The sequence below is a fragment of the Acinonyx jubatus genome, chromosome A1 (assembly GCF_027475565.1).
Source record: "Acinonyx jubatus isolate Ajub_Pintada_27869175 chromosome A1, VMU_Ajub_asm_v1.0, whole genome shotgun sequence".
Taxonomy (NCBI): Eukaryota; Metazoa; Chordata; class Mammalia; order Carnivora; family Felidae; genus Acinonyx; species Acinonyx jubatus.
Window position 1 is genome coordinate 23,997,390 of NC_069380.1, and position 24,585 is coordinate 24,021,974.

Consider the following 24,585-nt stretch of genomic DNA (forward strand, 5'->3'; position numbering starts at 1 on the left):
CCAACAGGAAAATGGCCTAAAGATTCGAATGGGTAGTTCACGAAACAGAATGTAAGTATGCCTAATAAACCCATGAAAATGTGCTTAACTTCCTAGGACCAAGAAAATGCACATAAAAATTACAATAAAATACTACTGCACACCCACCTTCAGGGCTAAGGTTAGGACGGCAGAAACCCCAAGTGTTGGCGAGGCTGTGTGGTAGTCCGCCAGTGGGCGTGGGCCGCAGTGGAACACGCGTGTTCCTCCCCAGCGATTCCCCCGAGGTAGAGAAGCAAGGGCATGCGAAACCCGTATGAGAATGTTCTTAGCAGCACTGCTCGTAATAGCCACGATCTGGAAACAATCCAAATGTCCACCTACACAGAAGGGGTAAAATTGGAGTATATTCAGAAGTGGAATATGCTACATTAGTGAAAATGAGCGTGCAACATGGAGGGCTCTGTCCTGACAGCTCGGACCCTGGAGCCTGCTTCCTGCTTCTGATTCTATGTCTCCCTGTCTCTCTGCTCCTCCCCCTACTCATGCGCTCTCTCTCTCTCTCTCTCAAAAATAAATAAATAAATAAATAAATAAATAAATAAACAAACATTTAAAAAATTTAAAAAAAGGTTTATACATTTTTTCATATGTGTTATTTTATGAAGTTTACACTAAAAAATGCATTAAGTAGTTATTCTGTCGAGATCATAAATATACTGCAAGAAGAAGAAAAACTTCCAACGTTACACAAAGGACACTTATTTGGGGGGATAAAATTTCCAGTGGCCACATCAGTTACAGATTCAAGTAATGTTATATCTCACTTATAAACCACTAAGAAGTGAAGGTAATATGTAATATGTGATGCCTCAAAAAATCAGCTCATGATGTCTCTGATTTTGAACATGCAAGTGGAGTTTAAATAAAACTATTTCACGAAATCTTACAGTGGAAAAATTCTAAGCTAACATCTTAAAAATATTGTTTTTAATTTTTTTTAACATTTTATTTATTTTTGAGACAGGGAGAGACAGAGCGTGAACAGGGGAGGGTCAAAGAGAGGGAGACACAGAATCTGAAACAGGCTCCAGGCTCTGAGCTGTCAGCACAGAGCCCGACGCGGGGCTCGAACTCACGGACCGCGAGATCACGACCTGAGCCGAAGTCAGACGCTTAACCGACTGAGCCACCCAGGTGCCCCTTAAAAATATTTTTAATATATATGTATTGTAAGCTGTGACAAAGAGACATGAATTTTATATAGAAGAGCTCATAAACATATTCCAAGTTAGCCAAGCAACCTTTTTGCATATTCTCATCAGAAAAATTTGCAGATGAGAAATTTGCAAATCTCGCAAATGCCAGATCTGCATTTGGGCACACTGGATGAACACAGCGTATACAACATAGATTCCACTGGTTTATGAAACTCCTGAAACCGGAGCGCCTGGGTGGCTTAGTGGGTTGAGAGTGAAGCTCTTGATTTTGCATCAAGTCATGATCTCACAGTTCGTGAGATAGAGCCCTGGGTCGGGCTCTGTGCTGACAGCACGCAGCCTGCTTGACATTCTCCGTCTCCCTCTTTCTCCACCCCTTCCTATTCTCTAAACGAACAAACAAACATTAAAAACAAAAGAAACTTCTGGAACCAAAATCACTTTATTAAAACAAAACTGCCACGTGTCTGGTTTTTTTTTGTTGTTGTTATTGTTGTTGTTGTTTTAAAGCTTTCATTTTATCGGGTTTGGGTGAAGAAAGGACATACGATTGGCGGTGCTTCCTGGTGAGGAGAGCAGAAGTGATGGAGCAAATCAAGGAGCAGCAGTGGCCACAGGAGCACCGGTGACCTGAGGACAGAAGCAGCGGCTGTGTTCAAGATGGGGCGCAAAGTATTCAAATGAAGATCAACATCTCCAAATTAATAATTTTCCTATCAGCTTATAAATAATCTAACAAAAAAGTTTAATGGTTTTTTTTTAACGTTTATTATTGAGAGACAGAGAGAGACAGAGTATGAACAGGGGAGGGGCAGAGAGAGAGGGAGACACAGAATCTGAAACAGGATCCAGGCTCCAAACTGTCAGTACAGAGCCCGACGGGGGGGCTCGAACTCACAAACCTCTAGATCATGACCTGAGCTGAAGTCAGATGCTTAACCGACTGAGCCACCCAGTCGCCCCAATAATCTAACAAAAGAGTATAAAAGGAAAATGATCCCATTCAGAGCAGCAACAAAGAATGAAAGTACCTAGAAATCACCCGAGCAAGAGTTGTACAAGGTCTTTAGTAAAGTAAACCTTGAACAAATGGAGAGCAATATATTATGGAACAGAAGACTCAATATTGTAAAAGTATTAACACACCCCATAGTAATCTATAGATGCAATGCTGCCTTAACCCAAATCTCAATGCTGTCTACGGAAATTGACAAGCTAATTATAAAATTCATACGGAAGAATACGCTTTTTTCTTGAAAAAGAACAAATTGCTCTACCTGGTGTCAAGACACGTTGGAAAGCAGCGATAATGAAAATAGGTTTGGACTCAGAAGAGTGCAGTGGACCAAAGAAATCCTGCTGCAGGCCAATTCGGGGGTTGGTGGTGTCTCAAGTCGGTGAGGAAAACAGGCACGCTTCCATGTACGGTGCTGCAAAATGACTTCCCAGCAGCTTTGTGGGGAGACACGACCAAGAGTAGACCCGGCCAGGCCCTGCATTGCAACATTGCTTGTCATGGAGAAAATATGAGAACAGCCCCAAGTGTTTACGAATAAAAATAAGCTGAACAATGCACATAATTCAGTACTGTTATGTTTTTAAACCACCAACACAATGTGTTATATGTTCCAGAGGTACAAATACGTCATGGGAAAAGGTCTGAATGAAAATAAATGGCCATTACTCCCGGGAAAAAAGAAGAGCTTCGGAATTGAAGATGATAGTCAAAGGGCTTTATTTTTGATGACTGACATCATTTTTACAAACGGAAGTTACGCGTGTATATTTGGGGTTGTAAAACATTAATTTTAAACCTTAATGTTTAATAAATGTGGAAAGCCAGAAAGAACAAACAGTGCTTACACCCAGCTGTGTCAAGGCCCAGAAACACAACTTTCATGCCTTCTACTTTCTTTATACTTCCGGGAATTTCAATTCTGATTCAAAAACGCAAAAAAAAAAAAAAAAATAGAATTCACTTACTCTGTGACACAGTGAGACTTTCAGAAGAAGAAAACCTTACATGACTCCCGCATCTATAAGATACCTTGGGACTGATGGCTCGTCTGCAAATGGGGTGGACAGGAGCTCCTACGCTGTTTAACTCACAGGGCTGTGGAGCGTCGCCGAACGAGATGGCCTTTGAAATCACCATTATCCTATCCAGATGTTAGTGACCAGGTACATCAGTGTCACTGGCCTCCAAAATGAGGCGTGCTATCTTGGGAGGGTGCATAAGAGCTTCTGTCTATGCTTATTTTGAGTTCATCCCCCTCCTGTTAAAGCGTATATTTCTGTGCATGCTTTATAATTTCCATAACCTACTGGCATGCTGATATGTGCAATGACATGGAAATAGTTACCCATACCGTGGATGCATGCGGCATGTGTGAGACCTCTCCCCCTAAAATTCCCCCACCGTAACTTTTTGAGTAAAAGGATTGTGAAGACCAACACACTGAATATCAGCTGCGCAATCACCCTGTACCTAGAGTGATTGGCGGTAGATATACAATCGTTTCCTCCAGGAGAACATAGTTTTGTAAACTTCTGTGGGTCTTTGTGTAGCCCCAGCCAGTCCAGGAGCAAATGTCCTTTTGGTCTTCAGAGGTAAAATAAAGGGAATGTACACCCTTGTTGTATTTGGCCGGAGACCAGGAATCCAGTCCAAGAGCACTGAATTTCCAATTTCATTCTTATCCCTTTGGCACCAGGTGTCAGCCTGGCACTGGCCGTGTTTAATGAGCACTTCACTTCCTGGCAATAGAATGTAAAGAACAGAACCCCAGCAGCGCCTTTGTTTGGATGACAATGGTGTATATACTCAACCAGTCAAATGTATTAGCATTTTCATCTCATCGGGTTCATTAGATCCAAGTACCATTCAAAGTGGGGCATGGAGGTGAGAACTAGATGAGGCAACAGACTTTTCTTTTAACTCATCAAGATAGTATTTCCGGCACGGCGTTCTGGCTTGTGTGTGTGTGTGTGTGTGTGTGTGTGTGTGTGCGCGCGCGCGTCTGCGTGTGCTATATGCGTGTCTGTGTGTGTATGTGGGTAAACATTGCATCTGGAGTTGGAATCTTCAGCACGGGCTGTGCGGGTGGTGCACTGATGGTGGACTGCCTTTTTGTTCACTGCTGGTGAAGCAGGATTTTTCTTCTTCTCAGAAGACAGAAACCTACTCCTTTCGGGGCGCTTATGAAATCATTTCAGTAAAAATACTGCCACCCAGTGTTTTGATTAGGACAATGACCGTAGACCACGCACGAAAAAATAAAGTTTTCCAGAGAAAATGGCAAATGGCTCACTTTTTTAGTCAGATACAGATAAGACCTGATGGACTGTAGAACATTCTGGCCTTATGTAGGCTAATCCAGCCCGAACGTGCTGCATCATGCAGAGAGGGTATCCCAGCTGTCGGAATGAACGTCTTGTTAAAATATGAATTCAGAGATAATCCTGCTAATATGCTAGCCTTACTCAGTTGTTGCGTGCTGAGGGATTTCACAATGCGTTTCCCCCCCATAGCCTTTCTGCTGCAGCCGTGGCCCATTCCCCCCCCCACCAAGAACTTATCTCCAGGGCAGTTCCCTCATGCGGGGGGAAGGGAGACTGCATCTGGAGAAGCTTGTGTCCTGTGCTGCACCCCAGAGGGAGCACCGTTCCTTCCCAGCATGGCCCCTCTCTCCGTCCTGCCACCCCACAGGCCAGGACTCAGACGCCGGGCCCCTGTGTCAAAGACTCCAGGGAGCACCCGTCAGGCTTTCCAAATACTCCCTGTGTGCCCATGTGACGAGGCAGGAGGTAGACCAGCTGCCCATCTCCCATGACAGGGCAAGGCCGGGGAAGCGCACCGCACCCCGCAACTTTCTCCGAAAACCCTTGGTCTCTCAGCTCTTCTCCTCCCTTCGCAGGGGGTGTTGGACAGAGCTGGGTTGGCAGCCCCTTTGCAGATGGCCTAGCGCCTCCCTTTGGAAGGTGGCCGAACAGAGTGCCCACTACTTGGGGACCTCTGTCAGAACTGGGATAGAGAGAGCCCCACTACAACTTCCTGTCACACTCAGGAGAGTAAAAGAGGAATGACCATAATGGGGCCTACTCGTAGGGCCATGGTGAGGATCAACTAAAATAACCCAAGTAAAGGCTTTAGCTCTGTATCTTATTTTTATTATTGTAGATATTTGGTTAGGGGCGAGGGGCAGCAGAGGAAGGGCTGAGAGTAGAATGGTCAAGGGCTCTGCTGACAATGCAGAGCCTGCTTGGGATTCTCTCTCTCCCTCTCTCTCTGTGCCCTTCCCCCACTTAAGTGCATTCTCTCTCTCTCTTAAATAAATAAACATTTATTAAAATGTCATCAGAAGAAAATTCTTGGGTTTCAAGAAGCAGGTGGTCAACAATCCCTTATGCTTCCCTATACAGGAAGAAGCCATAGGGACGGGACCCATGACTTTACGATGAGTGTTTTCAATAGAGTGATAAGGATAGAAGGGAAAATGAACAGAAATTGAAGGCATTTGTTCGTTCATCTGCTCAACAAATATTTACCAAACACCTCTTATGTATCAGCCACTGTTCTAGGCCTTGAGGATACAGTAGTAAGCCAAACACAGACCCCTGCCCTAATGGAGATTGTGCTGCAGCACTGTGTATAGAACACTCTTTGAAGAACATTCACTAAGGACTGGGGAGGACAGGAGCGTAGACAGTATTTTGAGGGCAAGGTGAAGTCTACCTATGTGGAATCTTCCTCGGGCAGTAGGCACGTCTTTCCCTCTGCCCCCATCCCCAGCTTCAGTGACTATAATAGGTATTTATGTGGCGATCACATTCCAAGAGATCAAAAGCTTTCTTTTACCTCTCAGAGAAAAATGATAGTTGTTAGGGAGTTTGCTGGCCAAGTACTTGGGCGTTGTAACCACAGTGGAAAGTAGACTGCCTACCCACCATTGCTTCTCCTTCCCAATCCCACCTCCACCCTACACCCTGTGATCTTGTAAAATGCTACTGAGTCTGCGCCCGCCGCCCTCTATAAATCCTCAGCAGTTTTAGTTTGTTTTGTTTTCATGAGTGTTGCCGAACCAATTGACCTCAAGTCCAGCATACGAGAAGCTCCGAGGCTGGTCAGGTGGATTTTCAACTGTTAGCTGCATTCCGTTCCTCTGGTCTCATCATCTCTTGGACCTTGTCAGAAAAGACCTCTTTACTGTCTTCCTGGAGACATTTGTCCGGCATTCTCAATGACACTTCATGTAACGCACCAAAACTCAGCTCCAGACCTGCTCGCCAGGACAGGCTCCTCTGCCCACAGACAGGTGTACTTCTTCAGATCTTCTGGTCGGACACAGCTGGATTAGCCCTGGCTGTATGGTGACACAGATTTCCAGGACTGCTGGTGGAGGGTTCTACCTACCTGTTTAGATGGTCCTCCTCAAGTACCTTTACGAGTGGAGCACCCATCCACTAGAAGGCAGAATGAAGAAGTCTGGGCTCCTGTCTTCACTTTCAGGGTCACCTTGTCTTTCCCCCTTCACGACAGGTATACATGTATCCTCACTTGTCCTGCCTGAAATTTGTTGTGTGTCCTGAATCCAAGCATTCAAATGCTTTCTCAGTTTCAGAAAGTTCTCAAATACCATCTCTACATCGCCTCTCCTGTGTTGTATTTGCTGTCTTCTAAACACCACACTAAGATGATAAATAAATACTTGAATAGCCTCCCGCCAGTTCACATTGAGTCTCACCACTACATTTAAATAGAAACCTTTCAGGCTTCAAGTTTCAGAACCTCTTTTGTGATTTTGCACAGGAAGCTCACGCTCGGTTGGGTGTAATCCCGGGGCATCTGTGGGGCCTGCTTCAGCAAGGGATTGCTTTTTCCTCTCCTTGGTGTCCCGGGGTGTGAACACCCTGAGACGCTGTAAGTAAATACTCTTCATCTCGGGGTTTCCCAGACCACAGCTGCACCGGAAATTCAAAGCATGAATCTATGGAAGATGAGGCTTGTAGTAACAACATCACAGGAGCTGCTATTTTCCCACTTCCTCTCACCCGAGGATTGGCTACTCTCCTTGACATCTCTCTTTGTAGATAGGCTAATTTTTTTCCCCTCTATCCTTTCAGTGAAGATACAGCCCTCTATGGATGCTGGCTTTTGCAGGCTTCAGATCCTGCTCAGGACCCACCTTGACGAGGCCCATGTATCTGTCTCTGTCACGGAGTGCCCACTAGTTAACACACCATCTCTTGGTCAAGGGGATGATGGACCGGTTCTCCCAGCACCATCATGGCATTGCCTTCATTTTGATATTCTGGTCTCCAGCTCCCTCTCCCAGGAGATTCTGATGTATATTGAAATTTAGGAAAAACTTAGCCTATTGGTCATTTCTATCAGGTAGACCCACAAGAGGGGAACACAGGTAAAGTAACTTTTTATTTATTAAAATTTTTTTAATCTTTATTTATTTTTGAGAGAGACAGAGCGCCAGCAGCGGAGGGGCAGAGAGAGAGGAAGCCACAGAATCCAAAGCAGGCTCTAGGCTTTGAGCTGTCGGCACAGAGCCTGATGCAGGACTCAAACTCACCAGCTGTGAGATCATGACCTGAGCTGAAGTCTGACACTCAACCAACTGAGCCACCCAGGTGCCCCTCTTTTTTTTTAATGTTTATTTTTTATTTTTGAGAGAGAGGGCCGGGGAGAGGCAGAGACAGGGAACTGGAGAATCTGGGGATTTCCTTATTTTCTTATATAACCAAAGCATTGATATGAGCATACATTTATTTTTTTAAGCATTTCTAGGCATGTTTTTGAAGGAGTTTTGGGGGTGGATATAAATACCTCCTGAGAGTTTGGCCAGGATAATTCTGAGTTATGAGATGTTCTGTACCATTTCCCAGAGCTTCCTCCAGGATTGAACTTCAGTCTTTCACTGTGGAGTGGCTTGAGAATGCGCCCCCTATTGGCCACCTTCCCTTTCTAGCCCTACCTTGTTATCAATCCCCCCGCAGGCTCCCTGTGCCCATCAAAGACCTAAGGGCCCTTCTCTCTATTTCAGGGTCTGTCCAGTTCTTTTAGGTATTGCCCACCTAAGACCACATGACTCTAGGAACTGGACATTTTTCCAGAGGAGGCTTCTAAAATATCTTGTTGGTGGCTGTTCAGTGAATCCCCATTTTTTCTTTCAGCAAATAATACTGTCCTGGGGAAAATGCATATCCTCTGGTACTAACAAAGGAAAAAAGACAGTACGTAAAGTTGTATTGTATAAAAATACATAGGGATGTCTCAAAGGAAATATTTCAAAAGTTTAACAGTTTCCTATAAGACAGGATTACAGGTGGCCTTCCCCAATCTCTTCATACTGTCCAAAGTTTCTATGATGAACCTGTATCACTTTGATGAACAGAATAAAAAAATTCCAAAATTAAAAAAAAAAAAAAAACAGAAATGGCAAGGAAACTGGAAACTTCTTCCTAGACCTCAATTTCAATGTGAGGAATGCTTCCTCTGTGCTCTACCTGTTTTGTAAACCTCTTTTCCTGGCCTTGATCTGTCTTAGCTACTGGCATTGAAACTGGCCCCAGTAGGCTCAGCTTATCAAGTTTTATCCCATGAATATATACTTTCTTTTGTATCTCCCAAATCCTAAACATAGCCAAAATACGTGCTGCCAGCACAGCCACAGGTGTTTCTTTTGTTCTTGTTTTTATGGCAAAAAAAAAATTGTATTTAGATTTATCCAGTTGGACTCTTATTTAGATGATCCCAATTTTGTTGGCAACATTGAAAGCATCATAGTCATTTTTTTTTTAACTCTAGAAACTCTAGTTGGTCAGCTCTGCCAGGATGCCTCCTGTACAGTGAACAGGACACATGCCTTACAATTGAACTGGACCTTGCCTTGCTCTTCCTCACCTGATGTGAGCTTGAACAAGCTGTTTGAAGGCTCCTGGTCTTATCTTTTCCTTACTAGTTTGTAGTCTTAATTAGAAATGATGGAAGTCCAACTTAAATGGATTTTATACAGTCTTAGCCTCTTGAAAGGACTCAGGGAGGGGTTGACTACCCAAGCTCTAGAAATTCCGGGCTCTTCCTACTGGAGCCAGGAGTGCAAACATCAGGGATTTCTTCCCTGTTTCTTGTCCCTACATCTCTCTGAATGCCAGTGTTAACCTCAGGGTCTGTTCCAGGTTTTATGTCTTTTGTCTCCTGTCGTCAGGAAAACAATTAAAATCTTGGGGAAGAGATTTAGTGCTCAATTTTGAGTAAGGTGGCTGCTCTTGAACCAACAGCCACGTGGGCAATGTCAGGTAAGAACCACAAAACCTCACAGCATAGGAGGCAGGGTTAGTTACTGGATGTGTGTAGTACAGGAGTATAGGAGTCCACAAGTTCTTTCCTGGTAGCATTTTGGCAAGAGTTTTTGAAATAATGTATGCAGGGTTCATTAATTCTCCTCACTGGCATCTTTTTGGGCCTCCTACAGGACAAGCACTGTTCCAGGCAATGGGGGGATCAGCAGAGAACAAAACAGACAACAAGCGGCCTTGTTTTAAGGGAGCTTACAGTTCAGGAAAAAACGCTCGCCCCAAACAGTAGCCACTCAATAAATAGTAACCATTAAGGTGGCCCACAAGCGTGTGAGCGTGAGGAGTAAAGGTAGCGGCTGAGAGTGGGCCTTGCTTCCCACACACGCCCCACACTCAAGGACTACCAGGTCCTAAGAGAACGCCCCCCCCCCCCCCCCCCCCCCCCCCGGATCATACCTCCCCAGAGACCAGACTCACCTGGATCTGGGCTCTGCTAGCTGCCCTCCTGGGAAAGCTGGGAGGTTAGTTAACCAGCCCCACCGGGGTCATTGCTGCCTGGATCTCTCAGATGCACCCAGGAAGCACTGGGACGCCCCTGAGGTGGCCATTGGCCAGGACTCGGTCTCTGGGACCGTCCCCAGTTGTGGCCAACGCCACATGGCTGCACGGCACGGATGCCCCTGCCAGGCCCCCCGGTGCTCCGCTCCCGTGGCCTCGCCTTCGTTTGCCCCTCACACATTCTCCGGTTGTTCCAGCCGACTTACAATGCACAGAGTCCGTGAGTGCTGGTCCTGCATCACGTGCAGAAGCCTAAGAGAGCTACGATTTCGAGGTCCGGCACAGGAGCCACATCCCCAATCGGCACGCGGGGGGCCATGCGTCGGTTTTCTCAACTCGGCAGAAACAGATCTTAAACGTGGAGACCCTGACACCGGTCCCTGCTTAGGCTGTCGCTCTCGCATGTTGTGTGTGGTTGGGACGAGTGGACGGACACGACCAGCCACTGTTCTCACCGGAATTGCTCAAGGCAGCTGCACGTCTACCAGAGATAGGCTGCTCGCGTGGGAAAACCCTGGCCTGGATTTGTGGGAGGTGTTCTCACGGCAGCCACTTAGCTCTCCGTGGGTCACATTCCACAGGGGGCAGTTGAGGAGAAAGGACTGGAGGCTGTGGTTCAACAACACCCACCAGAACCCTCAGGCTTCCTCAGCGACACCTTCTGGAGCTGCCACCCAAGAGACAGATGGAGAGTCCGGAGTCTACACTCCCACTCCCACTCATTCATAGCAACTCTGCTTTAAGTGCTCTGTGCTTCCAGGGAAGATTTTAGTTTGAAAGAAAATTTGTCAGGGGCGCCTGGGTGGCTTAGCCGGTTAAGTGGCCGACGTCGGCTCAGGTCACGATCTCACGGTTCTTGAGTTCGAGCCCCGCATCGGTCTCTGTGCTGACAGCTCAGAGCCTGGAGCCTGCTTCGGATTCTGTGTCTTCCTCCCTCTCTGCCCCTCCCCTGCCCATGCTGTTTCTCTGTCTCTCAAAACTAAACATTAAAAAAAAAAAAATTTTTTTTAGAAAAAACTTGTCAAAAACAAAATATATATATTACATCCACACACTCATACATATACACTACATAATTGCTACAATCTATTTCAGCAATGACACGCTAGGATTTCTTTGGTGACTACAATCAACCTTTGCATCAGATGGGTCAGTCAGTCAGAAGATGGTTTGTACAAATTCAAAGTTTTAATGACTGTTAAATAATAAAAGAGAGGATATTCGCACTATGTACATTCTGTCCACTTAGGGACTCTCAGCTGGCCACGCACATTTTATTGCACATATAAACAGTGTACAAGGATCTTGAAGACGTCTTAGCCATACAAGGACTGCACGTAAAAGAAAAAAAGCCATTGCACAAAGTATTGAAGCCATTTATATTATACAGCCAACTTTAAGAAAAATACTGAAGATGAATATCCAAAGAAATATTTTAATTTTGGGGGAAAAAAAAACCCTCTCAGAACAAGGATTACAGAGCTTCATGTTGCCAATATATACATGTAAAAAAATATCTCAGGACCCTGCATTCTGAATGCCCGTCAAGGTGCAGCAAACTAAGTTCCTATTTCTGTATCAACCTTGGCCTGTTGTTTACATTGAATACGCTCTTTGTCCAAAACGTCTCTTTTACATCATTATGCTATTCGATAAAACAGGTATTTGTGCAGTACAGGAAAATATTAAAACATCTTTTAAGTTAGCTTAAAGTGCACAGTACATTTATTTGACAGGAAATAACCGCTAGCTGCCAATGCAAACGACCATTTTCAGGAACCCCTCCATCCTGCCCACGGCAGATGCTGGCATTGACCGAGGGCAGTCAGTCCGCGGTTCAATGCACACCATCGTCCCGGTATCCTCTGCTCTGTGTTCACCCTCGTATTTGTCTTGTGAATTGTGGCTGCCGCCACTCTAAAAACTTACAATGGCTTTTCACAGAGGCGAAGCTGCAGTCAGCCTCCAGGAGACTTCGGAAGATGAAGGGCTGGGATGGGTGAGTGCACGTGCACGTAACGGCCTCAAATAGGTGGTTGTGTCTGTTAAGCCTTATGTGAATCTCTCCAACCAACACAGCTCCCTTGCCTTTGCTGGCTCTTCTCTAGTCGTGCTTTGATCGAACTTACTTTTCACTCCTTCCTAAGCCACTCCGTCTCCAAACGCCACTTACCTAACTTTCTCCGGAGCCTGCCTGGGTGTTCATGCGGCTGCCACACCAACTCGCTAACTCACTTCCGCGGTTTCACACCAGAGACCGTGAATCCTGCAGCGTTTTCTGGAAGCCACCAACTAAATTGCAATAAAATGAGCACGTCTGCTTTTCTCACAATTGTTTCCTCCCTTAAGACTGGCAGTGGTAACAAGTGCTGGTTTCCTGATCCGGGCCCTACGTGCCGTGCGTAATTCTGGCACACTCGGTCAGAGCCGTCCTTCAAGAAGCTTTTTGGTTAAACAATACATCTTTTTATTACCTCCACTTTCCGATGCCATTTCCTGATTATTTACCTTTGGCGTTAGACTTTCTTTCATTACCCAAGTTACAGTGCAAAATTATACTTCAAGACGCACGATGCTAACACTTACTACTTCTCTGTGTTAAAAACGTGAATGTTTTGTGCATAGCAAAATAAGTCTGAATCCAAAAAAATAGCTGTTCACATTTCATCTTCAAGTTTAATGTGCCTTTTTTTTTCCATCACAGCTATTTACAGATAACTTTGGGGTGCTCTCTCGATTTCAGTCAGTTCATTACATGAGAGGACAACAGGGCTGCTGGAATGTAGGAAACTGGATGGAATGCAGAAATATAAATAAAACCAATGTTCGATGAACCGAAGTGGAAATAATGCCTCCCCAGAAAACAGTTCTTGTCACAGAAGCACCTGTTTTTTGGCTTCATTTTTTTGTTTGTTTGTTTCTGAGTCACAAACACCAGAAAACGTGATTACTGAGACCTACAACTACTGCACACCAAAGAGCATAGAAAATAATTCAATATTTATAATATTAAAATAAAGTGTTTAACCACAAAAAAGCAGTAATAAAATAGTTTCCTAATTTACAATTTGCATCCAAAGGATGAAATAACAACTCACTAATAAATAATATTTATATAAATATTTTGTATGTCGAAAATAGTTTTTTAAAAGGCAATGGTCTCAAGAAACGTCTTGAAAAATTTGGTGGTGAAAAACCTGATTGAGTTCCCCCCCCTCCCCCCACCAAATACACAAGAAGTTTGGTTTGAATAAAACAAATGCGTCTTGTTGCAAAAACGGTTGTGCTTGGTGTTTCGGTAATGGCAGTAGGTGAGCGTAGGGATGGAAGGAGGTTGTAAAAGGCATCGATGTGCTGCTCAGTTCTTCACAGACAGCTCCCTCACTGGCTTTAAGGTAAATCTCTCTCATGTCTTAACAGTGGAGGTCAGTTCTGAAAGGCAGAAACATCTTCCCTTATGTCCTCCCTTCAATGCAACTAGAGCCAGGGAACTGACAGGTAGTGAGCGGGAGGGTAGGAGGAACAGGTGCTGAGAGCAGAGTTCAGGATCTCTGACGAGAGACGAGTCTGAACCGACCCAAAGGAGAGGAGCTGGTTTCATGTGAACAGAGACTTCGTTACCGTTACATCTAGTAATGCTTGAACAGTAATGCCCACTTTGACCAGGCCTTTCTCTTCAAGGATGTGATGGGGTAGACACAGTTTTTCCTAAAAGGGAGAAAAACAAAACATCAATTTTTAGATGACCGCAACATAATCATAAAATCTTAGGACACCACTGACAGGAGCTGAGTTGAGCTCTGACATATGCCTGTCTGATCGTCTCAGACTGTGCTCTCTCCCTTGCTTTCAACCCACTGGCAAAGATCTTTTCTGTATTTGCAGAGAAAATACTGATTTTTCACAAGTGGCGGTCGTTCCAGAAAGTCTCCCAATCATCCTGAAATATGCAATAGATCCAAACATTTTAAAAAACGTTATGCTAAATAACTGAGCTACATAGAGTCAGGGGGAAACCAAACACCGAGAATATATTAGCTTACATTCTTATAAAGCCAAATTGCCAGTAGCTTCTCACACATTTTAAGGGAACTAATATACTCATTTATACACTGACCATGCACCGTTATAATGACCATAAACCTTGATTTTATTTGCTGTGATCTCTGAAATGGAGGCATGCTGGTGGACTGGTATCCTTTCTTCATGGTTTATCAAGAGCCTTGTAAATAAGTAATTTTAACCACAGCCTTCATTAGTGTCTCTTTTAAGACTCTTTCGTAAAACTGTCAAAGACACAAATGTCCTGTTACTTCCTCATGTTGTATTTTTGCTCTTGGGAAATGGCCAGTACGTGTGAGTCAAGGAAAATAATCGACACAAATCACTCCTTATGGGGAGAACCTTGCATGCTCAACCAAACAGTTTACAAAAGAACACAAGATAATTTCAAACCTTTGTCATTTGGCTCGGGGAATGAGGGGAATCTCCTTGCTGAGTATGTCTCCTTGGCTAGGAAAAGAATCCACAGCAAACACTCCCTCTTGTCTACCAGATCATGGTATGTTCTCCACAGCCCAATGGCCACTGTTTTTAAGGGCAGTTTAAATGGCACGTGCGTCACACCCCAGGCAATGGACACAGTGTTTAACATGAAGCCAATCAGGATCTTGGACAATTCTGCTGCGTCTCATGAGATTTGTGCTTGAGGAACCAGATCCTCCTAATTCCTCGGTGCAGGACTCCCCATAAATTACCACAGATACAGACATTCTGTCCTCAGAAAGGTCTTTAAAGGACATGTCATGACATCTCAAGTAATTTGTTCCACTGTCTGCAAATGTCATCTTCCTACACTCTCTCAACCACCCTTTTGCCCCTATCCCCATCTCCTTCCCTAACTTGTGGTAAATTAAGAGTATCTCCGACTCTCTCTGGCACCAGGTCTTAAGAAATGACTACATGTCAACACAGGACAACTGATTCTTTAAAGCACAATTTCAACCATTATTTCATGTGTCTGATCTGTATCATAATAGGATTATCTTGTCAATGGCATATTAGGTGGGTGTGCAGGTTTATGCTGCTGGCCAACTTAGTAGCCACATGCCAATCTGAGAAAGGATGGGAGGTTCTGTCTGGGAGTCAGGAGCGGTCACTAGGACAGGATGGGCATGCCACAGCCGGACATCAGTGTATATCCTTCCCTGACACCATTTGCCATGGCTTGTGAAATCACCCCAATCTGGCATTTCATTGCTAAGATTGGTTCCACAAGGGCAGGGGTGTATTTCCTTCATTCTTATGATCCCCACAGCACATAAGTTGACATCTGCCTTTGTAGGAAATCACAAATGGCCACTATTATGGTTAAGCACCTGATACAAGGTATTACTTGGGGAAAAAATAAAGTCTTCTATTTACACCATATGCTAAAATCAATTTGAAATGAATTAAAGAACTGTTTTTTTTAAATCATTAAATTTTTTTTAATGTTTATTTTTGAGAGAGAGAGAGACAGAGCATGAATGGAGGAGGAGCAGAGAGAGAGGGAGACACAGAATCCGAAGCAGGCTCCAGGCTCTGAGCTGTCAGCACAGAGCCCAATGCGGGGCTTGAACTCACCAACCATGAGATCATGACCTAAGTTGAAGTTGGATGCTTAACCGACTGAGCCACCCAGGTGCCCCTAAAGTGTTAACTTTTTTTTTTTTAAATCAAACACCTCTCCTAATAAAACAGACATGAATATTTAGCATTTTCTCTTGTAAATAAATGGAAAATTATCTAAGCTAAAAAATGGTATAAAAATCACAAAAGATAGAAACAACTGATTATGCCTTAAAGTTTAAAGCCTCTATGTGTCAAAAAAAAAAAAACAAGCTAATTAAGAGATAAACAACTCTAAAAAAAGTATTTGCATCAAATCACAAAGAGTTTTATATGACACATAAGCTCAATAAATCACTGAGAAAAACAGTAAGAGATCAACTGAACACTAGGTGAGGAACACAAATAGAAATCTTAGAAGGAAGCATATGACTGAGGCCATCTTGAAAGACACTTTGTTTCTTGACCACAGTGTTTATTTACATTTAGTCCTAAATGTTCCTGAATTTAAGTACTAATATTTCCACAGGGTCTAAACTGTGTACAACATGGCTTTTCTGGGGCTACGTGCCTTATCCTAAGTCCTGCTTAAGATTCAACATGTCTCCATTCATGACTGCCCTGGTCCCATTAAAGAGTGGTTCCAAGCTAGAGGTCATGGTTGGGATGGGAGACACAGGGATGGGAAAGTATGGAGGTCTCAGCCTCCTGCTGACAGGACTTCTGCAGACATCACAGGCTGAGTTCGCTTCACCCTCTCTCCCAGGTCTTTTTTTCACTTCCTGGTCTCACTTCCTGGTCTTTTCTCTCCCTGGTCTTTTCTCACTTCCTGGTCTCCTCACTCCTAAACCTGGTGCAGAGTCCAAGGCTCTCCCTTCCACCCTTACAGTTGGCAATGAGAAGTAAACAGGAGACAGAAAAAGGTACTTTTTCACATCCTTCCTGCCTCTTCTCCTTTCATTCACATGCCCTGAAGAAACCCGGAAGTGCCCTCAGATTACTTGGATGGAGTTGGTGGTAACCTAGGAAGACTGGCATGAGCTAGTAGAAACAAAAACATGGCAGTTCAGGCTGTATCATCACAGGACTGGGGTGAAGACTGATGGAATTATGAGCTGAGGCACTGCTTGACAGGCTGAGCAAGGACAGTAAGGAAGGCCAGAAGGCCATCTTCCCCACACTGGACCTGCCACTGCATGTCCATGGGGGCATGGGGAGAGGGTCCCTGAAGTGACCTAGAAGTTGAGATGGGGAAGGAACTGCCATAGAGTTATGGCTGGGTCAGAAGGGACAGAGAAGGGCCACCGAAACCGGTCTAAAATGGATTTAAAGTGGGGATCACTGTACATTTACACGAACTTTAAGTGCATTTCAATTTCACTGTTAGAGAAGCCTAGTGGCTCTTCTTGAGAATGTGGCACCATTGCTGTGTTTCCTTTCAAAGCACAGGGCAGAGTCATGAAGTAGTATCTTACAGAAATATAATGCTTCTGATCCCCTCCAAAGAACGCGTGCTTGCTGCTGCTTCTCCCATGGTGGAATCGGTAAGTTTCCCTCACATCCCCTCATCCAGCTCTTTTTGGAGCCACAGCAAATAGGGCTAGAAAAGGCAGGCAAGCCAGAAAGACTAAATGTTACCTTAGGAAGGCTTCCCGGGCCCCCTTCCTACAGGCTTGGTGCCAATGCTACAGATTTACATCGCTTAATTCTTTATGACAACTGTGCAAGGTGGGTATAATCCCTCTACTTTACAGATGGGAAAATGGGGACGTAGAGTTTAAGTAACTCTGGTAAAGTCATACAACTCTTAAGTACCAGAACCAGGATCTGAAGATGAGTCTCATCTCAAAGCTGGGGCTCCTTCTACAACACCAAGCTCCTTCCCAGAAATTCCTTCAATGGGGGAGTATGTTGCATCTGCGGCCCCTGGGAGAAGAGGCCTCTAGACCCTCGGAGTCCTATCCCGGTAACCCCCAACAAATTCAACATCACGTGGGGATCCTCGTTCGGCTTCTCTTCAAAGACAGAAACAGACATCGATCGTGCCCTGGCCGAAAACGCCTCATAGGAGCAGCCCTGCCTGGCTGTCCTCTTTCTCTAGCTCCTCGTGCTCCCAAACGGCCGCATGCCTCCTTCCAGGCCAGCCACTTGACTAAACCAAAGTCATTTACATCAGTAGATTCCATATCGTTCAGTCTGTTGCTCACATGCAGGTTCCTGGCACTGAAGTGAGTGAACCTACAACAAGACTGTCTGCATTATTTTCACACTGAGAGAGTTTCCAGTTCCTGCTCAGGAGGGTCAGTGTCGTCCAACTAAGAGGGAGACCACGTTAAACCCTTACAGACTGAGAGGGCGTCTCGTCACTCCTCATTTGATTCTCTGCTTTCCAGCCAGGCCATCTTCCAGTGCTTCCTCCCTCCAGAACGCCTCTTTCTCCACACACATCCGCCCCTTTTCTCACCTCCGCAGAACACATACCGCCCCCCCCCCATCTGGCTATTCCTCTTCCAGGTCGCAGGGTACATGGCACAAGGGCAAGAAGGCTTCACAGACCGTTACCCATCAGGGTCCGATCCCCTGCCTTGTGCTTTGCAGAATCTCGTATCACACTGAATTCCATTTTATTTGTCCACTAGATCAGGACTCCAAAAACCAGTGCCTGCAGGCCAATTCAGTCCATAGCCTGTTATTGTGAACAAAGTTTTATGGGGACACAGCCACGCCCCTTCATGTATGAGCCATCCATGGCTGCTTCCAGACCACAACAGGACGGGGTAGTTTGTGTAACAGATTGTAGAGCCCACAAAGCATAAAATATTTACAATCTGGCACTTTACAGAAAAATTTTGCTGGCTCCTGGTCTCGACTGCAAGATTTTCGAAGATGGGGTCACGTATCATGGTCACCTTTTTATCCCCCAGGTCTACCACACAGCCTTACTCAAAGAGTGCTCATTCAATATTGAGGAATGAATGAATGAACACAGGAACAAATAAAATCGCAGTGAAAAGCCAAGGAACTGGACCCTGATAGTCTCAAAGAAAAAAGCACACATTCTATGTATCTGATTTTTTATTGAGAACTAATTTCAAAACCTGAAGCCTAATCTTAAAAACTAAAATCTCCAGGGCACCTGGGAGGCTCAGTTGGTTAAGCGTCTGACTTAGGCTCAGGTCATGACCTCAATGGGCATTCGAGCCCTGCGCTGGGCTCTGTGCTGACAGGTCAGGGCCTGGAGCCTGCTTCGAATTCTGTATCCCCCTCTCTCTCTGCCCCTTCCCTGCTTACACTCTGTCTTAAAAATAAATAAACATTAAAACAATTTTTTAAAAAAACGCAGAATCTCTTAAAATGGGATTAAAATATTTTTCCACTCAATCCAAAGCCATTGGATTGAAATTTTAATCCACTGTCCATTCCTTTTACCCTGTAAGGTAAAAATCCTTTGATCTTATGACAGGGACTAGTGTGGATTTTAGACGACCCTCGCACTAAATTTAATTTCTTACAAATAAATGGTATCAGGATATCACGTGCCTTTTTTACCTGTTCTCATTGATGAAACTCCTACTTAGTTGTCTAACTTTGGCGTTCTGCAGTGCCTCTCCCCCAGCCCCATTTCATAGGTGTCTCTCCCCAGAACTGTGAGCCACTTACAGATTTGAATCCATAAATAGAAGGAATGAAGAGTCACATTAGCTGGGACACACTGTGGAAATCCTAACGCTGAGTGGCGAGCTGCCATCAATTGGGGAAGCTGGAGAAAGAGAACCTTCTATTTCAAATAGATCTTTCTATTTCAAAGACAGAACATAAATAATTGGTTCTTTTTAGCAGGCATTGGAAGGAAGTACTAGGAAAATGGTCCTTCTTGTGTGAGGAAGGAAATTTAGGATTGCACGTACAAATCACACAACTAAATCCCCGACCAGCTCTCAGACGACAAGCACATCAGTTTGCATCCCCAGTCACACGTAACGGCAGGCATCACGAGAGCATATGAGTTGGTGTGCGGGTACTCTGGGGAAGAACCACGGGGGTGCTTAATATTCTGTATAGAAATGAACAGCTTGACAATGGGCAAGACAGTTCATTCAAAGTTTTGCCTAAAGGGCTAAATTAATTGTGTTCTGCTAGTTACTATGCCTCCTGATTAAAAAAAAAAAAAAAATGCCATTCAACAGATCCCAAGAGGAGCAGCACATCAGGGGACAGATACATTAATGACAGGAGAAATGAAAGCACATCCAAAGAACCTTTGAGGCCAGAACTGAAATATGGACAGAGCCAGAGAATGATGTCAGCTCAGCACCAAAAATTAAATCTGATCTCACATGATTGTTCTACTCTGTTTTGATTGATAGGATTTTCTTCCAAGTGCCCCCCTGTAAGTCATCTCCCTACTTCCCTCTTGCCCCCCACCCCTCCCAAAGAAGAAACAAACCAAACAACAGTGATCATTACAGGGCAGCGTCAGTGCAAGGTAGAGCCAGATGGAAAAGCAAAGGCTGTTCTAGGTGGGCAAATCAGTGTATCGATGGGCCGATAAAAACCTGGAAGAATCACTTGAAATGTGTTTATTAAGCAACTTAGGGTTTAGGGTGCTCATGAGACATTGCACAAAGGGGTTTCATTGTGTTACAGACTGAAGGGTACCAGAAGCAATTCAGTACATCTGTGGGTTGTTTATACATAACCGAGCTTAATTAGACAACTTCCGCATACCCTGTACTTCACCAGTCCACACAAAATCAGGAGGGAAGAGCTATCTTTGAGGGAAGAGTGTTTCCGGTTAGAAAATCTGACTTGATTTAGCAACAAAAAAGATTTATAAATATACTCTTCTCACTATGTGGGTTTTCCATATTCTCAAGTCCCCTGGATTCATGGACACGTTCAGAAAACTAAAATTATCTTCTTAGTAGCCATGGATGGAGACTCTTCGCATCTCAGTGAACTAGAAATTTATCTTGAGGAAGTTAATGTCATCATCCCCCAAATTTAAGAAATAGTACGTGGCACCCAGATGTATAATGAAGCAGAGGAGAAACTGTCCAAACCTCAAGCAGGGCGTTCTCATATTAGAAACAGAAATCCCAGAACCAGGAATATCTTGGCCGAGACAAGATTCTAATGTGTGTTGTTGTTTTTTTTTTTCTCTTAGTTACAAACTGATCAATCACATTGCTCCAAAAGCAGATTTAGTTAATATATAATCCTGTAAGCTTACTTAGGAATAGAAGCAGCTTGCTCATGTCACTGGAAACCGAAGGTTAAATGGAAATGTCAAGTCATTAGGGAAACTACATTCTGCTAAAATGAGAGCAATCTTATTGTTGGCTTCTGCCATAGTAACCCACGTCCTCAGACCAAGAATGTTCCATGACTCATGGCTTTATTTGAAAACAAATACAGTCAAATCCATCACGTTCTTGACCTGAAGCTATCATGTGATGCAGCAAAAAAGCAAAACGACCCATTACATTATTTAAAAATAGAAATCCCTTCTGGAAAATGCTTTTCTAAGAGCCTCAGGGTAGACCTAGCAAGGAGTAAAAGGTAAAACTATGCGGGAAGTGATGTGCAAGTGAAGCCTCCAGGTGGCGCTTTAACAGCAATGGCCCCTCCTTCCCCAGCCCCGCGCTGCACAGCTCCTTCCCCTGCAGCAGGGCAGAGGGGCTTGCTCAGGGTAGCAGTGGGCAGCAACCCTCCCATTGAGGGAAATAGGGAAGAAACCAACTGAATGGCCGACAAAGCAGTCACTCACTGACGGTATTTTTCAACTTGGTCAATAACGGTATTATTAAAGACTTTTCTAGACTGAATTGGGCCCAAAATGCTGATTTCCTGTCTTCTCTGCAAGGTGGCTCCACTACACCTCAATTGCCCGTTCCTGAATTAGGATCTGACACTGACCCAAAGGAAAGACTTCCATATCCTAAATCCCCTCTGCTCCTGTTCTGGCATCTTCTTCCACTCTATCCAGGGCAGCTATGTGAGTGAGAAAGCATGAGGTCTCGATACACTCTGCTGTCAGTGGTTTTTAGGAAGCGAGAGAGATTATTTAATGGGAACTGCACTCTATAAAGTCTGTGCCTTGGGAAAACCTGACTTGTAGCGTTCCCTTCAAAACTCGAGAGACTACTGAAGAGATGACAGGGATGGAAGCTGGCAAGGCAGAGGCTCAGAGGGAGGAAGGGCCCTGTGATGGCTCAGGGTGACACAGCAGAGTGTTTGTTCGGATGCACATGCACACGTTATGCGGACAGAGCATTCCAGCGGTAAGTGATATAGATCAGCACTATAAAGAGAATATGGACAAGACAGAAGCTTATAAGGTCCCTGGAGCGGAGGGCAGAAGTTGGTTGTGGGGGTTTCTCCCCAAGGGCCAGCAGAGTGTCAACAGTCTTTCGAATGTGACGGAAGTCCAAGTGCAGGATGTCATACGGAGAGCAGAGGTCGGCCTATTCCGTGGGCAGCCATTAGAACAGAAAGAGACAGTGCGTACAATTAAAACTACACGGAAGAACAGCTGGAAAGAAGCACACATTTTTGGTTACTAGCAAATGGCAAGACTAACCCCTTATTTCAAGCAGGTAAAACCCATTCCACCAAAGATTTTTTAACCGGTTACAAAACAAAGTAGCATACCCAAAGTGTTTTATGCAAGTAGCACAAGGAAATCCTTCACCCACAAAGCCACTACTAAGGAAAAGCACGCTCTTCAATTGGATGTTACTGGCATCCAAACAGTTTTAATATCCAGGTGGTATCATGTGCTCACCAATGGCAAAGAAATAAGAGCTTTTCACTAGGGACATTTAGGACATAACCTCACCTAAGGGCAAAACATAAGCTTCCAAGTTGAATCCCCACCTGTCCTCACCATTCTCAATGTATTTTTTTTTCACCCTGGTTTATGAAGACTCAATGAATACAAAGTACTCCTCTCTGAAAGGTAACACACACACCTAATTCTTTTTTGTTCTAGGGTTACTGATAGACTCCGGAGAATTCTGGTTTTACTTGTGTTCCTACATGTGTCAGAAAGCACGTTAAATTTCATGTTTTTGCAGTCACACATAAACCAAAAGTCTAAAGGAGGCTTCTTAGATGTGCGGTTAGAATAAAAGTACACCCCCCAACATGGGATAATCATGTAAATTTATTCATCACTAAACACGTATGGTAAGGCACGGGTCCTCTGAGTTGGCCTCCAAATATCTGCTCTTGTCAGGAAGCAGTTTCCTGATACAATGACTTCCCGAACTGGAAAGGACTATAGATTAACATTAACAGTGATTATAACTGATTATGACTGATATGTCAACATGAAAGCAGTTTTGTGTCCAAATGAAACAAGAATTGAAACTATTTAAGATATAGTCCATACATGCAGCTTTATTTCAAGTCTGGCAAAGCATTTAAAAACATCTATACGATATATATTTTATATCATACTTTGCTACAGTTTTCCCCTTTAATTTAGCCTCATTGCTAAGCAGATGCAAATCACAGAGCAACTGAAAGCTTCTAAGATAAAGATGCTGTCTTATATCCTCTGAAGTCAGCTTGATGCCCTCAGATGAAAAGTAATGCTATAATATCAAGCAGGATGGATAAGACTAAAAACATTCTAATTTTAATTTATGAAGGTAAAGGTGCTGTTCTTAAGACTTTTTAAAGACAGTAAGCCACGTTACATCTATTCAGATCATGCAGCTTTTCTCAGTGGATTCGGAGGAATCAAGCTACTGCTGTTACTTTCCCAAGAATTAAAACATCTACACATAGATTTGATTTCACTGGGAGAGAGACACTGGTCAAGGATTAGCAGATGGGGAAACATCTAAGGAAAGACGTGTTATTGCAATAAGAATTCTCTATTGCAATGTTGTGCTGAACCAGTGAAATCTGAGCAAAGCAGACGTAAGACATAAGGCGTCCACAAACTGAAATGTGAATTTTCACAAAAGTGGGTATTTCCACAGCAAAAGCAAATCATTCTACCTCCACTCTATGCTTTAAAACACTTCCCAGAACCCTAGGGAAAATGTCTGCTCTGCTCCCCAGCAATGCCCTCCAAGAACTTGAATCGGATAGTCCTTACAGTGTTCTTGAGTAGCACACTTCTCACATGGGGAGCCTACACAGACCATTCTTCTTGTCCTGGAATCAATTTTGTGATGCCACAGATTCGGGGCTTAATTCAGATTTCAGATTAAAGTGGGCAGGGCCTAGACTCACAGTCCATGGTGTTTGGTTTAAACTAACTTGTGATCTCTAAAGGAAAAGGCATGGGTCTAAGATTGTCTGGTAGGCAAAAACTGGAATCACCGTAACATGTGGAGTGTGGGCTGCTGGGGTCCTCTGAGACCCGCGCTCTGATTCCGTCCCACGTCCCACAGCCCAAACTGCCACAGCAACCTCCTCAAGGACGCTGTGCTAGGAAACAGGGCTGAAACCGCTGGGGGAAATGAACGTTCTGATCCTGTGCCTACCAAATTACAGTCTTAATGAGCGGCACTTAGAGACGGTGCATTTTTTTTCTCTTAGAATTAAAACAGGAAAATAGTAAAAAGGATGAAAATGGAAAGAGGCAAAATTTCACCCTGTAGGACAGAGCATTAGTAATTACTGCAAGGCATTTGAAAGGCACAGTGAATACACTCAGAGTCCTCAGAGGCAAGTGTGGATGCTAATTCCCACTACAAAGAACAGAAATCACAACTGCCAAGGTTAATTCAAGAAAGTGTGACTAAGGCTTGCCGAGCCTCCCCCAATACTAGGGATGCAAACAGAAATGTAGACAGATCTGGAAAAAGGTCTAGATTATAAATGTTGTGAGTGTTCTGCAGTCTAAATTCTAGCAATTTTACAATATATTCATTTTATTAATTTTAGG

General features: G+C 44.2%; 1 protein-coding gene across 3 annotated transcripts in view; it reads right to left on the reverse strand.

Moving 5' to 3' along the window:
* Positions 1-11,233: 11,233 nt before the first annotated feature.
* Positions 11,234-24,585, reverse strand: part of LRCH1 (leucine rich repeats and calponin homology domain containing 1) — a 198,932-nt gene continuing 185,580 nt past the window's right edge. For 2 of the 3 annotated variants that reach the window (XM_027064841.2, XM_027064839.2), the window contains one exon: positions 20,243-22,144. In XM_027064841.2, coding sequence (XP_026920642.1) covers positions 21,938-22,144 — 207 coding nt within the window. In that variant the 3' untranslated portion in view covers positions 20,243-21,937. Of the gene's footprint in view, positions 13,776-20,242; positions 22,145-24,585 lie in introns of those variants that run through there. The other variant, XM_027064842.2, reaches the window with a different exon arrangement.